Genomic DNA, 17,152 nt, shown 5'->3' on the forward strand with positions numbered 1-17,152 from the left:
GCTGGATAGCACTCTAGGAATATCCTGGTAGAGTTTTCTGAAGTTCATGAATGCCTGTTTGTCAGGATTTTATGTACCCAGTGCCTTGGGGATTTAAGCCTGTGGATTAAACTTTGAAAAAAAACAGCATGCTCATCTGTGCTTCAGAAAATTTCTCCTGTGAGCAATTCCTTCGCAGTCTGTTGCCTGCTGTTCAGTAGAGTGCCCCAGTGCAAAGGGAAGTAGATGCAGTACCTTATGCAAGATATCCACACGATCTAGGAGGGAGAATTGGACAAGGTATAGCCATGAAACTGTTCCCAAGAGGCCCTCTGAATTTGTGTTATATCTTTTTGTATATAGCCTATAAATAAACTTTCCATGAATAGTCTAAGAGCGATAAGGTGATAGCTGTGATAAATCCTCTTTAGAAGTATATATCTCATTTCAGTTGTTTTCATTAGAAAAAAAATTACCCAAGGCTGTTTGCAACTTTTTCAAAAATGCCAAAAGAAAACAGTGTGATGAGGAGCCTCATAAACTAACCCTGCGAAGGAGAATATTGGAGAGAGGGATGAGCTGCACTTGAGAGACATTCAGCACTGCTGTTGTCCTTTCCCCAGTAATTCCAAAAGGGCTGCTTAGCATCGTTGTTGTTGTCTTCATAGGGTAATCAATTCCAGAAGCACCGTGCTTCAAAAATCTGAGTTAGACAACTGCTAGTTCCAATGCTATACAGAAAACAGAATAGTGCAGAAAGTTAAACTAGTGCACTATTTTTCTGAGCTATCATTTGAGGTTGGTTTGCCATCTCTATATACTATTTACATTGTATTATTTTATATACTTTTATATACTATACTATCATTTGAGGTTGATTTACTATAGAAACAAGTTGGACATGGGCACAGTTTGGTCCATAGGCAGTGGATTTAGCTATTTCAGGAAGCTTTTATGGCTTAGGATAGTAGACAGTATAAAAATGAGGAATACGTGCAGGAAGTTTTGTCCTGGAACTCCTCTGTATTTCAGATGAATAACGTAGCTGCTGTGTTTCCAGCTCTAAATGAGGAGCTGCTATTATTGAAAGCAATCCTAGAGAACCAGAATTGTACTGACTGCCTTGGTGTTGCAGTGGTGGGTGCTTCAGTTGTAATTAAGGGTAGACATTCTTATTTACAAACTGTATTTTATTTATTGTGTATGCTTGAATGATCACAGGTACCTGAAGTCTATCGTAGAGACTATTTTGATATATCAACATTTTAAGAAACTGAATCCTGAACAGCATATGGCCAAACAGGACCTTGTGGACTTCTGGATGGACTTCCTTGTTGAAGCCACAAAGACAGATGTGACTGTAGTTAGATTTCCAGTAAGTCTGTTTTTTGTTTGTTTTTAATCGTGACATGAAGGAAATGAATACAAAATACTGCTTGTTCGTAGTTTCCCTGACAATAAACTGCTTGTCCAGTAGAAATGCATTTGGCCTGTGTATTAGACTGTCTTAATTGATTTCACATGGCTACAATGGGATTGCACAGTGTGTTCTAATAAAGTACTGAGAGTCAAAATAGATATCTAGTGTTTGCTACCGATGGGTATGCTTCTAAAACAAAACTTCGGAATGTATTCCAGGTGATACTATATTAAGATACATTTTGAAGAAAAGACATTTAATTCCAGTCTCTCTCTGACTCAACAGGCTTCTCACATCCTGTTGCCAACTAAGCATGTGCTCTGTTAGAGCTTAAAAATCTACTAGAGGTAAAAATCAGACTAAACAGAAAAATCTATTTTTTTCAGCTACCAAACAACATATTTCAATAATGCTGCACCATAACTTGTGTATATTTCTGATTTCTTCCACAAATACTCCGATGAAATAGTTTTATTAGATACCTTAGTGTTATACAATGTGCTGTATAAAGTTCTTTGCCGCTATATATTAATGACATATGATGAGGAAATGTCTTGGATATTCCTTTTAGCCAACTATTAGCAAATACAGCTTTTTGTTTTAAATAGTTGCTATTACCCACTAAGATACTTGAAGTGGTGCATACTTGTTTGTACAGTTCTTCAGGTTGTAAATGGGATAGTAAATGATAAGGAAGAATGTAGTGTTGAACAGGAATGGACTGAGACAGTGAACTAAAAGCAACATGGAACTCTCTAGGGAGTCTCTTTCTGCTTCTCTGAGGAGAATGAACCTAAAGTTTTGCAGAGAAACAAAGTATTTTGAATACTCTCATTTTAAAAAGAACACAGCCCAATCTTATGATTTTGATGACAAAATGTCACAACTAGATACTTAAAATAGCTTCTGACTTACAGAACTGTCCAAGACAAATGATTTCTTCTTAATGTCAAAAGACAAAATGCTCATAGTAATAGCAAGAGCCGAAAGACACACTCAATGACCACAGAGTTTGATTGTATTTGATCACCCCTTCAGGAACCTATTCTGGTGTTGCTGACAGACATGTCATCTCTTGTAAAAAGAAACATATTTGTGCCTATTCAAAAGCAAAACCACACCATGCGACAAGTCAGCAAAAAGAAACATAGTAACTTCTTTACACCTACAAATAACTACGTTGGCAAAAAAATAAGTAAATATATACTTTTTTAGAAAGTCTCAGAGCTTAAACTTAAGGACTTTGGGCATTGGTAGTCACCTAGCTGGCAGTTGGTCTCCTAGGTGGTAGCATTGGTGTCGTAATTCTCTTTGCAGCTATTAGAGGAAGAAATGATGTGGCTTGTACAGCAAGTAGGCTGTAACCTACTGACCCCCAGTTCATGAAAAGGTCTAAAGCTGATTTTAAAAACTCTGCCTAGAGATGCAGATAGACACATTTGAAATTCCTTAAATGCCTCAGTGCCTTTCAAAATTTGGCCTTGTGCTTCTTTCAGTTTGTCCATGTGCTCATTAACTCTGTAGGAGCTGTTGGGACTTAGATTGGACTGATGGCTCTTTCCAATCATTCATTACTTTCTAAAGCAATTCTTTGAACTCCCAAAATCAGTTTGGTGGAAGACAGAGTAGCTTCTCGAATTAATATAATACTTCTCATTACTCAGAATGAGAATACCTTCCACGCAGGCACTATGGATTTGTCATTTTAGACATCAGATTTTTACCTCTGAAAATCTAAAATAAACTTATAAACAGTTTTAATAAGAAACCACACTTCTTCAAATAGCTGAGCTTTGTTGACATTTTCCTTTAAAAGGTATAGATCTGACCTTTTCCTTTAAAGGGTATAGATCTGAAAGTAATTCTGGCAGATCATTATTAAAGTAGCAGATTGGCTTCATTTACCAAGTGGCTATGTTAGACTCAGTCTTGATGCATTGTATCCCATCTCTTCTACATGATGTTTCTAGTTTTAGTTTTATTCTATGAGGTTTTCTATAATCTTTCTCAGTCAGCCTCTTGCAGTGATGCTTGTTGCTTATGAGAAAATCATTTAATCTGGCTACTGTGGTTCACAGAATCAAATCAAAAACAGTTCATTCTAACTCCAGCTTAATGTGTGTTTTCTGATTTACCCAAATATGCTTCTACCAAAGATAATTAAGGTATACCCTGAATCTTGTCTACATGGTAGATATGTTCTCAAATGGCATTGCAATGGAAGGACTTGTGACAGAAAGTTTTTCCAAATCTGATGGCTCTGAGAACTCATTTAGAAAATTACATATCACTCATAGCATGTATCTTAGATAAAAAATGCCAATTTTTAATTTAAGTTACTGTGAGCCACGCTAAGCTAGCCCAGTACCTAAAGCTCTATCATTCATCCTGTTTCCCGTTTTTCTTGCTCTAGTATGACTACAGAAATAGTTTTAAAAGATTTTAATACTTCACAAATTTTACATATTTGATACTAACTCTTAAATTTTATTCTACAAGGTTTTAATATTGGAACCAACAAAAATCTATCAACCCTCCTATCTCTCCATCAACAGTGAAGCTGAGGAGAAGACTGTGTCAATCTGGCATGTGCTGCCTGATGACAAGGTACCATGATATTGTCTGCAGTTGTAACTTTTTTCCACAATTTAAAAGTATGCAGGGAATATAAGGCATATAACAAACAGTTGTATCCAATGTTAACTTCTGTAAAGGAGAGGGTGACTTAGCAACATGTATGAAAATAATGTGCACATACATTGCCAGGTGTTTTTTCGTTTAAGTTTGTGCTGTTGCTTACTGGATCTTTGGTCTCCACTATCTTTAAAACGAACTTGCATCTTCTTATACATGTTTTGTATAATGAACTTCCTATACCCTTAGTATTGCTTTTCAGCTGTGGTAAATATTACTTTAATGTGGAAGTAATAAAGGCTTATGTCTTAAAATAGCAGGGGAATCAAACAAGAGGCAAAGAAATATTTGGCAGAAGGATAGATAGACATTCAGAAGGTATAGAAATCAGAAATTCAGGGAATTCCTTAAGTCAAGGTGTGAGATATCCAGATATGTTTGGAAAGCAGTTTAGAAACAGTGGAGATGCAAAGAGAGAGGAAGCAGTGAATGGTTATTACCTTTTGGGTTGCTTAGGAAGCAAAATGTCGGTAAGAATGAAGATGGGGAGGACATCTTAGAATGCCAGAGAAAGAAGGGATCATGGAAGCATGGAAGGGTTACACGAATCAAGGCTGAGTCAGCTGGGATCAGAACTCATGAGATATAAGTGCTTCCTAAGAATTAACACTGGTAATTCTTCTGTGGCAGCATTCTGATTGCTTACAAGGTAGGACAGTGAAGATCTACTTTCCAGGTAGTCAATACTTCAGCTTTTGTGCTTGTGCCATTAAAGGATAAATGTTTTTGTATGCAGACTACATGATACAGTAGTGCTTAGAATTTTTATTGCAAGTTTGAGAACATAAATGAACCGTGCCTGAAATAGCACATTAGGGCACAGACTGAAATATTTGCATAGACCAATGAGTTTCTATTTGTGTTTTATTCTGACTTATGTTATTTTCAGGCAGGTTCAGCCTATGAGAATAACATTAAAAAACATATTTATGTGGTTCCCATACCAAAGCAAAGCTTACCACATAACGAATTATTATTTCAGTATGACAGGGTAAACCTTGCTATTGTAAAATACCTGTTCTGAAAGTGTTTCTATACTTAGAATTTAGTCTATTTAGAAACCACTTGTATGTGCATGTGTTTTGTGTTTGTAGGTGTGGGATTTTTTTGGTGTGTAGTTAATTTCCAAACATTACGTTCTGTTAAGTCGCTTGTCTATAGTATAAGAAGGAACATAGGACCAGAAAGGATGTTTTGAGCTATTGAGTCCTGCTATATAAAGTTTCATATAAAGTGATCAAGCTCCATCTGAATACTGGTGTAGTTTTCACAAATGTGGTATAGGTTTCACAAATGACTCTGTGTTGGAAAGCAGTTTGAGAATGTCACTGCACCTGCAAAAGAGCCTAGAGGTGGAATACTACTGCTGAATTAGCAGTGTGCTGCTTTAGGTCTTGTAGCTTTCAGTCTGAAGTGGTTTGTAGCCGTTCCATACTAATTTGTTCTTTTGTTTACGCTGTTTGTATTAAAAGTTTTTTCTGTTTGTATACAATATTTTTGAGGAGGATCCTGGTAGCTTTTAGAGTTTAATTTAGGTGAAACAAGTAGGCTTGCTGCACGTGGCATATCACTGCTTATATTTCAGTTTGAGTTAAATTTACTTGATTGGGTGCACTCAGATTCCCAAAAAGGTATTTCATAGCGTGTAAACGTTCCTTTTAGCTACCAGTACATTTTCCTTAATATTTTCAGCAATGGCCCTGATTTGGGCAGTACATCTGTACTTTTTGCACACTAATGTTCACCTACTTTTGCTTCCCTACTTACATGATAACATTAGATGAGGTCAGTTTTTGACACGCTTACTTGTACTTTTGCTCTGGCCAGAGTCCTTACTGTAGTGAACAGTAGTTTGGGATCTGATTGATACAGAGTTCAGGCATTCTTGCCCTACAAGCGATAATATTCATCAAAAGAATGTACTGGGCAATTTCATAGTTACAAATTCAGCTATAGGATTATAATAGGTTGTTGCAAGTTTGCTAAAGTCCTCTGAATCCACCAGAAACTGTACAGGGAGAAAGGGGACTAGAAGAACTTGGAGATACAGGATTCCTTGTCAAATGAATATAACCAGTCTAATATCTGTCTCTAGTAAGAGATTTTGTGGAGGAAATCTGTATCATCTTTCAGCCCACTGCACTGAAGAATGCTCTTACTTTGGTCCTTACTAGGCTGATGATAGGCTCTGTAGGGACTGGCTAACAAATAAAGACCAGCTATCGTGGCTACAAGGACAGGTGAGATGTCTGGGTTTGGAAACTGCTTCAGCTGTACAATTTTATTCCACATAGCATAGGTCTATTAGAGGTTTAGCAGCTTGTGCTTCCAGTTTCAGATCATAAAACTAACAGATTTACTTAATTTCCAAAATGCAGTCATTTCTTTAAGAATAAGGATTGTGAGTTATTAAGCATATGAACTTCCCTTCATGCACTAGAAATTTTAATTCTGCTTCAAATTCGCAGTGGAACTCAGGAGAGCTTGTAGCTGGCAACTTTCTAATGAATAGGAGAATGACAGTCAATAGTGGGATGAATAACATGGCCTTTTCCTCTTCTGTGTTTTTTTTAGCAGCTTATCATATTGTTTATGCCCTTAATAATACCAGGTTTTACATAGACGAATATAAAAGCCAGATGGCATTGTGTTTTGTAGAATTCATGATACCTTTGCCCTCAGTACCCTAATTTTAGCAGTCCTTTCCACATGGGCCTAGAGGAATGCAGCAGTGCAGTTTGCAAGTTTGAAATAGAACAGCCTGTCTCTGTTTCGTCTTGGCTTCTGAAACCATTTGAAGTTTTGTTTTGGGTGGTTGGTGGTTTTTTGCCTAACTGAAGAACAGATGCTGGATTTGGATAGCATGCCTGATATGTTTACTCCAATGTATTCAAAACTTGGCAAGATCTTGAGAGGGACATAACTTTCATATTATTTCATTGCCTGAGAACATCGTGCGGTTAATGAAAGATGTATGAATCTGTGAGAGTTTAGTTGCGTGTAGATGACATGTAAAGCCCACAATACTTATGCTTCTTGAAAATTTCTGCCTGTCAGAATGCTTGTTTTAGATTTAGGCTTTAGATTATTCCCAGTACTGGGAATTGGACAAGTACCAACAGCTAAGCTCTGAAGAGAGTTTTCAAGCATGGAAAATTGGAAAGTGGTAGAGCTTGTATAGGGAGTGAGGAGTAAAAGAAGCGTGTGGATAAATCCCTCTGCTAATAAAGGGGGTGTAGTAGGTGATCTTCCTTCATGCAAGAGAACCAGTCAACTTGATTAGTACCAACACTTCATACTAGCATCAGTTGGTACTTCAAGATGCAGTCCCACTTCATCTCAGGTTATTTTCCTGTCCTTCTGCCCCACTGGAACCGCACCAAGACCCCCACCCCAACCCCATTTAAAATTGAAGAGATTCTGTAGTTACTGCTTAATGCTTCAAAATTACAACAATGTGAAGTTTGTACTTAAAGAAAAATGTTTGTATGTATTCCCGGTACGTTGTGTTAGGCATTTTATAGTAGCCTCATAACCTTTAATGCAATTCGAGCAGAAAGACAAGAATTACAAAGGAGCTGATCTAGCAAGCCTTACAGAAAACTGCCATAGCTGAGAGAATGACTTCATCCATCATTTGTTGCACATTGTGCATCTATTTTGGCCGTGTATCTGTTTTGACTCTTGTGTACGTCAGTATTCATGAAACGTTTTACATGCTACACATCTTCATGTTGTCGTTTGGGATACATTTGATTGTTTGACACTATGCCCTTATGCTCTAAACTACCTCTCAGCAAGATCTGTCTCCGTGCCTTCTAATTGCTCAGGTGACTAAAATGCAAAATGAAGCTTAACTGTAGAGAGCATTTCCTTCAAATACGTTGCTAATTGTGGTGGGATCCCAAGGGTGCCAGGACTTAAAGCTGGTGCAGTTCCACATTTTCCTGAAAGGCAAATGTTTTCATCAGAAGATACAAAAGACTTCTGATTCCTACTGTAAACTTTTATTAAAACTGAAGCACAGATTGATATAACTGTCTGCAGAGAGAGCTTGGTTCTGCTCAGTGTGACACATTAAAACGTAAAAGATAAAATAAATGAGGCCTGGCCTTTCATATTTTTGTAGGGTGGCTTCTTTCTTCCAGCCTAGTTTAGTACTCCAGCAGCTCACAGGAGTTTTGGTACGTTCTTACTGCTCTCTTCTGAACTCCTAAGGAAGTAGTCTGCTTTCTGTTTCTTTGGACAGTTGTCCTTTGGATTTGTTCCTTCCCTGAGCAATTTAATCTCCTTTTCAAGTATTTTCCATTTCACTCTCCAGCATCAGACTCCTTGCTTGTAGCGTTCTCAGCTGATTCTTCCCACACACTCAGGACGCTGAGCATGTAGAGCCGGCTGTTATTCTCAGAGGTGGTTTTTCTTACTTCTTTCTAGAAGGTTGCAAGTGAAGCAGAATTGAGAAGGGCTGCCCATAGAGCTTGTCCTGGGTGCTGATCTGCTGCTTTGCTTACTTTCTAAAATAATATATATAGTGTTTGCAGAGCAAACAGTGAAGAGACAAACCAACCAAACCTATGCAGAACTTTTCTTGCTTTTTACGTAAGAAATGCCCTCAAGAATAACTGTTAAAAGGTAATATAGGCTGTTATAATCCAAATGTTTCTCTTTCGGTCTCTTGAGTGTCAGGCTAGAAGATATGCCTACTGGCTCTTGATTTTCCAAAAGAAAGGGGTTTTTATTTATTTATTTTTTTCCCCTCTTGTGTTACAGAAGGGTATTCATGAGTGGAACTTCAGTGCTGCTTCTATCAGGGGAGTAAGGTAAGTAGTTTCCCTTTCATCATTTGAAATGAAAAGAGTAATTGAATGAATATTATATTAAGTTAGTGCTGTGGAACTTGGTGGAGTAATGGACGTGAAACTGGAGCTGAATATTGCAAGTACTTTCACAGATGCCCTGCTGTAAGTGAAGCCCCAGGAATCTTATTCTGGATTCAGAAGTGACCACCTTCAGAGTTCATTATGTAAAAAATTAGGAAAAAATATTTGTTAAACTTAAGAACTAATATTTTTGTAAAGTTCATAATCACTTTATGCTAATTAAGGCTGAATTATAATAACTGCTAACATTTCGTGTCACCTTGCCTAAGTTGAATCTCATTCAAAAGCTGTCATTGTGCACTGAGATTCTGACGTACTGGGAAACTGATAAACACAAGGAAGGAGTCCTTGCCACAGATGCTTGTTGAACACAACATGTAAGTCAGGAAGTAATGTGGATGCAGAAACAAGGAGGAAATGAGGAATTGACTAGGGAAGATGTGAAGGCGGGTTAATGTGTCTTAAGTGGCTTAATTGCTTATCTCAAGTTTTGGTGTATGGATTTTCTGTGCTTGCTTTTGGTATGGTACCAAAACTCTTCCAGAGAAGGCCCATAGGGAGGGGAGACTGTCAATACAGCAATGATAAAAGTGGCAGAATAGTGGATAGATCTTGAAGTAAAAGCTCAAAGATTGTTTCAGAGACCAGAAAAGCAAATCAATAGGAAAGATAAATAAATAACCTCCCAAAGATTAATGTGGAGTAGGTTAGCATAAACTAATAAGCAATGGGATCATAAGCAATGATCAAGAATGACCTGTGCAAGACTGGATTAGAGGAGTACAATGTTACACGTTGGAAGCCTTCTAGGTTTTCTTTGGTCTGTGAGATATCAATAAAGGAGGAAATTTTGTCATCTTTGGCATACTTTGCTTGACTTCAGGAGAGTATTTTCTGATAGGAAGAACTATTTGTTGCAGGTTTTTCGTAGCGGGGATGTTGTGCTATATTGTGAGACAGTGGGTCCGCTCTGCTAGCCCAGCTTAAATGTAGTGTAAGTTTTTGTCTGACAGGGTCCAGCCTTGCAATTTGTGTCTGCTGATACTAAGAAAGTAGTGTTCTACCATTGCTGTGATTCCTTTAGATCAGATCTTCATCTTAGTCTCGTTTGTTTTTCTAGGATTTATCTATACTTTGGCACCCTGTGACTTTCCACTTGGTGTTTGTGTTTAGTGTAATTATAAAAAAAAAAAAAAAAAAGTCCAGAAAGCTTACGTTTTTTTAAATAGTCATTGCTCTGTTCTAATAATAACTGTTCCATACACACAAAGCTGTTGCTATGTCTGCAGTACATTTTTTGCACAGATGGGTGATTATTTTTCCTTCCAACAACTAACTTAAAAACAAAACATCATCAATAGACGTAGAAGTTCAGTCCTGTGGGATTTAGCTTATTTTGAGCAAAAACTGCAATAATACATTTAATTTGGTGTGGTTTGGGTTTCGGTTATGTTATGTTTTGCTGTGCTTCTTAAAAATAACCACCTTTTTTGGCATTAGTAAGCTGTAGTGTGGTTAGTGCTTTTTTAGTATATTCTCCCGCATTTGTTATTTAAACCTGTCAATAGTCATTTAATTTGTCAATTGAAATTCCAATCTGTTCATCTGGACAGATGTTCAAAGCCCCTTGGAAAACTTTAAAATGAGTCAGGGTCAAGAGTCACTGAATTCTTAGAAAACTTATTGTCTGCCTCTACGAGGAGCTGAAGGGGGAGGTCTTTATCTTATGAAATTATAAAACTGCATAAGTCTAATTTTCAAACTTGCAAGTTTCTAATTGTTTCCTTTTTCAGTGTTTTTTTTTTGTTTCCTTTTTTTTTTTTTTCCTGGCTTTGTGAAGATAAGTATTCTTTGGGGTGGGACGTCCTTCAGAACCAGGCCTGTTTCTAATTTATTTTTGTATCTGAACTATTTTTGGCTCCTCTGAAACTCCTAGACTTAAAGCTGTCTAGGAAGGGGAAGTTCCCAGCCTTATTACAGATTCTCTGCCTCTGGACTAGTAAGAGCCAACTTTAGAGGTGCAGCCTTAACATCGAAGGGAGGTCTTCGTACATGATCTTGGAGGCTTTTTCAGCAAAGGCCTCCATAAACATTTATTGCATTACATGAGGAGTCTCTTGGCAGCAGAGCTGAAGAGACATCTAGCACTGAAATGCGTAATGTTTTCAAGGAAATGTTTGAGGGGACAATTATTCTGTGTGGTCCTTATCAGCCAGTGTAATCAGCATCTTATTTTCGAGTTCAGCTCTCAGGAGTTGCACAGGAACTTGAAAATGGGTATAGAGCTCTCTGAACACACTTCTGAATCACATTCTATATGCAGGAAATCATAGTAATTGGACTTAGCTTAAAAAAAACACACACAACTCGGTGATTAGTAGTTTGCACTCTAATGTAAATAACTCTTTCATCGTATGCTTTCTTAACCTCTCCTATGCAAATGTTTATTATTGAATCTGGCCAAAAGTACTGTTAATCCTTAAAGGCTTTATCAAAGTTCTTGGAACCTAGCTGCTTCCCCAAGGTGCTTTGCATTTCTTCATCAAGTTATAAAGTTTTCATTATATAAGTAAGAAGATACTATTTATTTTTCAAATTCAGAGGTAAAAAATAAAGTAGCAGAATGAAGTTGGTAGACTACAAGTTGGGATTTCCTTGGTGTTCCTTACAAGCCCTGGATTGTGAAATAACTGCTACTTGTGTTTCCATGGGAAAATGCCACAGGGATCATGACAGTAAATGTAGTGTTAGAAACACAGTGATAAAGTTGGTTCAGATCTCCATTCAATTTTTTTCATAATTAAATAATTAACAGGGATGTTCATCTTCCATACCAAGTTCATGAAGTTTGTAATCTTGTCAGACTGCTTAGTTATTACAGTGGAAGATGTGTATCCTTCTCAATTCAGGAAAACAAATTCCATGAAGCTGCTTTTCTATGGTTTCTGCCAATGCTTATAACTGTTTTATCTGCTGCTTCATCTAGAATTATTAGTTAGCAGTAGTTACAGCATCTGCACTATTTGTCATCAGCTAATGGGAGTTCTGGATGCACATGAGTTGGGCACGTGGCCACGTTGCATTGTGCTTCCCTGCTTGTCTTCTGAGTTTTGCAAATTGAGCTCCAATTCTGCTGTCATAGAAGTCAGTGGGTATTACATATGCTCTAACTCTCAAAATGAGGCGTTTCCCAAGCAAATTACAGTTTCTTTTTATAACTTTGTATTTTTTAGTCTAGAGAGTAACTCTCCACAGCTAGAGAGTTCATGTATATGCTTGAAAAACTTTATTAAATAAAAGCTACCTGGTAAACCAGGGACAGTGACTGTCTTCCCAGATGTGTGCAGCTCTTAGTACATAAGAACTTTTCCTGACAAAAATAGGTGAGTATCAACACCCAATGACAAGTAGTAATGAATCTGTCTTCTAATAAGTAGCTTTATGAAATGCAGATCCCCAACTTGTCTAAACAGCAGTTTCTTTATCAAAAGTTACAGCAAGGGATCTACAGTAGAGCAATCGTTAAAAGAAGCAACAACCATAGACACTTATTAAATGTTGAAAGTTATAAGTATTTCCTGACATTTAAAGAACTGCTATGTTAAATCATAAATTCTTCGGCAAGATATAACAAAAAGCAGAATGTGAATCAAAAGTGAATCAAAACCATGATGAATATCTTGATCCAACTAAAATAGGTTGATTTCATTAGCAGTGTAGATTTTGTGTAGTGTATTAATGTTAATAAGAACGTTAATAAGAAGTCTCAATTTGTTCTGGTTTCTCAAATACTGTATTATATTGTCATAACAGCTCTAGCCACTTTTTTTTCTGATACACTAGCAATCAATTACACTGAATCAGTTTGACACCTGACCCTCAACATGTGACAAAATTATGGAAAGAGCTCTTTCAAATAATGTTTAGTATTTTGTTTAATGAACACAGTAATAACATTTATATACAAAAAAAATCTGGTGGATGATTATCTTTGCAAGAGCTGCGGACTACTTTGGGTAGAAAACTGGCAACTGCATCAGAGTTTGTACATCTTTTACCTTGAGGCATATATGCATCCATAAGAAAATGTCATACATATCTCTACATTATATTTGTACTCCTGTTTATGAAGGCAAAACTGAAGGAAGGAGTGGGTGGGCAAGGCTGGTCAAGTCACTCACCGCTTTTTTTAATGTTGACCTAATTTAGAAATATTTTTCCATTATACTATCAATATACCAGTTCCTGTGGAACCAATTGGAAACATTTGTGTTCAGGATTGAGCTGTGGCTTATTTCTAAAGGGGGAAGAACTCATGGTTGGAGTTCAAAGGCCAGCTTCCCAATGTGATCCTGAAGCAATGTTTCATCCTAGCTTCAGGGCTGGCATTTAAGGCCCTTACCTAGATACACTGAAAACAAAAATGACCCATGTCAATTGAAATAATTTTTTTAACTACTTTGCTCCTACTTTTTGTTGGTCAGTGTATGGCCTAGGGGACAAGATGAGTGATAGCAGACAACTGAACATGATCTTCAGAGGATATAAGAATGTAATTTTACAATAAGGAAAAACTATATAGCTTCTTAGGTTCAGTCTGGTGCTTTTTCAAAATAAATATGTTGATCTCTGTGGTTTGACATAGCTGGTAGAAGCCGAGATGTGTTCTTCTAATAACATGTTCTGCTTGGCTGTTCTTTCAGCATTTCGAAGTTTGAAGAACGGTGCTGTTTTCTGTATGTGCTCCACAACTCAGATGACTTTCAAATCTATTTTTGCACGGAACTTCACTGCAGAAGGTGTGTCATAGTTATTTCAAAAAACAATCTGCGTTAGGGTGGATGTTGTCTGCATGTGCAACAGTGGCTGACTGTTTCAGAACTATGGTGAGAGCATCATCAGTTGTCACAGTCTTTTATGTGAAAGCATAGTACTGTCCTAGAAATGCATGAGGCTTGAAAAGTCAAAGAATGAGCTCAGACAAATACTAGAAACATAATTAAGATTTATATTTTTATGCATTTTGTGGTATTATTTTTCTCTAATTGCCATATTAAGGCTTACTACAAGTGTTTGTTGCCCCCTGTTGAACAAAACATTCTAAACTTGCAAATGGGCTTTCTGAAATAGCAGTATTTGGGGGTAACAACAATAGGAGGTCTTGTCAAGACTTTTCTTTTACTGTAGTTGAAGTTTTTATTTCTGATTACAGAGAAGCACACTTGATGTCCTTTACGTTAGCGTTGTGGTTACTTAAGTATGACTGTAGGAGAATCCCTATAAGAAACTTGGCAAGAGTTTGCAGAAAATTAAGGGTGTCTTAGCTACACTAAGCAGCACTTCTGTGCTCTGAGCTTAAGGGCTGCGGTCTTGAATTGATCCAGAAGGCATCAATAGGGATTCTTTTACCATGTTCCCTTTGTATCTGAATATTTCTCAGAAGATGAGTGAGCAGTAGCTTGGCATGATATTTCTGCCTATGTTTTTTTCAAAGGAGGTAAGTCATATATAGTGATATTTTTTTTTTTTTTTTTTAATGGGAATTTGTAAAATAGACCCTCCTTTTCATTGCAACTGAAACTAGTCTTTCTGCTCTACAAAAACTTCTGCAAATGTATGCAAAAATTCTAGGCACTTCTCCTGATGCTTTAGCGCTTTCATTGGATGTAAAGGAACAATGGTACAGGACAAGAATTTCACCTGATATGTACACAGATTATTGAAATACGAATTCCATTGATAATTTCAGACATCATGGATGTCTCATCACATACAAAAGATGGACTTTAAGTAGGGGAGGTGCTAGTTTTGCTGTTAAATCTCCATGTAAAAAATCTTTTTTTCATTTTTGCTGGCAAACAAGCTTTTACACCAAATTTATACTTAAATCTAATCTTTCAGTTCATTTGGTACTTTAGAGAGAAGTGCTTTGTATGTCCCCATGCTGTCTCAAATATGTTTGCATTTTTTTTAATTTTCTTTTCCTTGCTTTTAACAGGTTTTTTGACATGGTGAACAGCATCACTGAAGAAATAGGGAAGACTACAGAGGAAGGGGAATGTGATGGAGACTCCCTGGAGGTATATAGTGTTTTGTTTTGTTTTTTTTTTTTAACTTATTTTCAACACACCAACTATTATGGGTTTCTGCTGTAGAGTTTCACTAAGGGAATAAATTACTCATCCCTTCCCCAAAAGAAGTTAGATGAAAGCTATGGTTTTCAAAATTTTATCCCCAGTAATTATTATTTAATGATTCTTTGTAATGCATCCAGGTTTTATAACCAGCATAGATTAATTGCTTATTTCAGTTAGCATACTCACTTGAGAAAGTACTCAACTACAATTCTTCATAATTGCACTTTATTGCAAAGTAATTCTTGCTACAGTTACTTCAGAGTCTAGATATAGCCAGGCAATATTAGCATCTGTTTAAATTTATAGACTGTCTATTTCGTGCACCAATGGAATCATTTATACTTACATTATTGGCAGGTCATCTGCATAACAAACAAGGGTGTAATTGTAGTTGGGGAAGACTTGTCCATGGTAATTACAATATGTAGGCAAGCACTGTAATGAGCAGCAAACTCAAATCAAATGATGATGATGGTGTGGCTGGGAGTCTCTCTACACGGATAAGGGTAGAAAACTACCCTTTACTAACTCACACTGAAGCCTAGGATGCCTTACTTCTGCTATCAACCATGTTAGCTGAGTTATAGCTTGCATGTGTATGCCATTACACTATATTTCCACCTTGATTTTTTTTATCTGAACATATACATAGGTGAAAAGTGAATGCAAGGCCACTGAGTGCAATGCAGTACTTGAGGTCTTTAGATTTTCTTCTAGGCAGCCGGAAACAAGCCGAAATATTTAGGACCATGTCCTGGGTCTCTGGAGACATCTGAAACTAACTGAAGAAGTCAGTATTGAATAATAAATCCAGTACTCTGTCCCAGTTTTGACGTTGGAATTTTTATAATATATCTGAAATTGGAGAAGGGACAAATGGAAACCACTAGAGTGACTTGTGGGCTAAAAAAAAATACCCTGTAATAAGAAACTATGATTACCTAATTGTTTTATTTTAGCAAAAAGAAAAGCAGTAGGTCACTTGATTATAGGGCATATCTTTGCAGGGAAAATTGCTAATTGTTAATAGGGTCCTTAACTTAGTAGAGAAAAATCAATGAAATATAGTGATGCCGAAAGACGTAACAATTAAAAATAAGAGGAATTACTTCACCCTCAGAATCTGTTGAAATATTACTAAAGCTAGTACTGGATTATCTGTATCTTTTACGAAAAAGATACAAATCTTTATTCGCGGGGAAAATAAAAATGCTTTATTTAGGCATGAGCTACTGGTCTCAGCATGGGAATGAGCAAGTGAAATTATATGTCTGTGTTACACAAGAGGACAGATGAGATAATCTAATGACCGTTTCTGGGCTGGCCTTAAACTCTTTGAAATTTAAATTCTGCTGAAACCATGGTTAATACACTGCAATCCTGACTAACCTCCATTGGCACACTCTGCTGTCTGACCTGGCACTAGCAAAGTTGGTTTTGCTGTTTTTGGAAGATGTGGTCAGGTCAGGAGAGCATCTGAAATAAATTAAGACAGACTTGCTTCATCTGTCTGTGTAGAAGCTGAAGTTCTCAATTTGGTGCAGAGTGCCCTCTGTCGTCTTTTGTTGTCTTTATTCCTACCAATAGGATTGCGGGTGCTGTTAAAACATATAAATGTAACTACACAGAACAGATAAAGGCCAGCTTAGCTTTTCACACTTAACTGAGATAGCTACCTTAGAAGCCAGTGTATTCTCTAAAGTCAGTGGAGAGACAAAGAGCATGTCTGCACAGTACCCAAATTGTCATCTTGAAGTATTTTCCTCTCTTCTGTAGTCTTAAGAAAAAAGCTAACATCCTAGATGCCTTAGTTGTGTGTATGGAGTCAGATGAAATACGTCTTATCCCTGTTTCATTTAAATGTGTTGTTTGTTTTGCAGTATGATTATGAATATGATGAAAATGGTGAGCGAGTAGTGCTGGGGAAAGGGACATACGGCATTGTATACGCAGGACGAGATTTGAGCAATCAAGTCAGAATCGCTATTAAAGAAATCCCGGAAAGAGATAGCAGGTATGGTAACTGAGTCTTATTCCAGACT

General features: G+C 37.0%; 1 protein-coding gene across 1 annotated transcript in view; it reads left to right on the plus strand.

The window, feature by feature from the left end:
* The window catches only part of MAP3K5 (mitogen-activated protein kinase kinase kinase 5), a 99,854-nt gene that overhangs the window by 56,990 nt on the left and 25,712 nt on the right, over positions 1–17,152 (plus strand). Inside the window, exons 11-16 of the mRNA XM_035321106.1 lie at positions 1,201–1,354; positions 3,899–4,006; positions 8,864–8,913; positions 13,677–13,772; positions 14,972–15,053; positions 16,991–17,124. Of these exons, the coding sequence (XP_035176997.1) occupies positions 1,201–1,354; positions 3,899–4,006; positions 8,864–8,913; positions 13,677–13,772; positions 14,972–15,053; positions 16,991–17,124 (624 nt within the window). The remainder of the gene's footprint in view (positions 1–1,200; positions 1,355–3,898; positions 4,007–8,863; positions 8,914–13,676; positions 13,773–14,971; positions 15,054–16,990; positions 17,125–17,152) is intronic.

The sequence above is a fragment of the Oxyura jamaicensis genome, chromosome 3 (assembly GCF_011077185.1).
Source record: "Oxyura jamaicensis isolate SHBP4307 breed ruddy duck chromosome 3, BPBGC_Ojam_1.0, whole genome shotgun sequence".
Lineage (NCBI taxonomy): Eukaryota > Metazoa > Chordata > Aves > Anseriformes > Anatidae > Oxyura > Oxyura jamaicensis.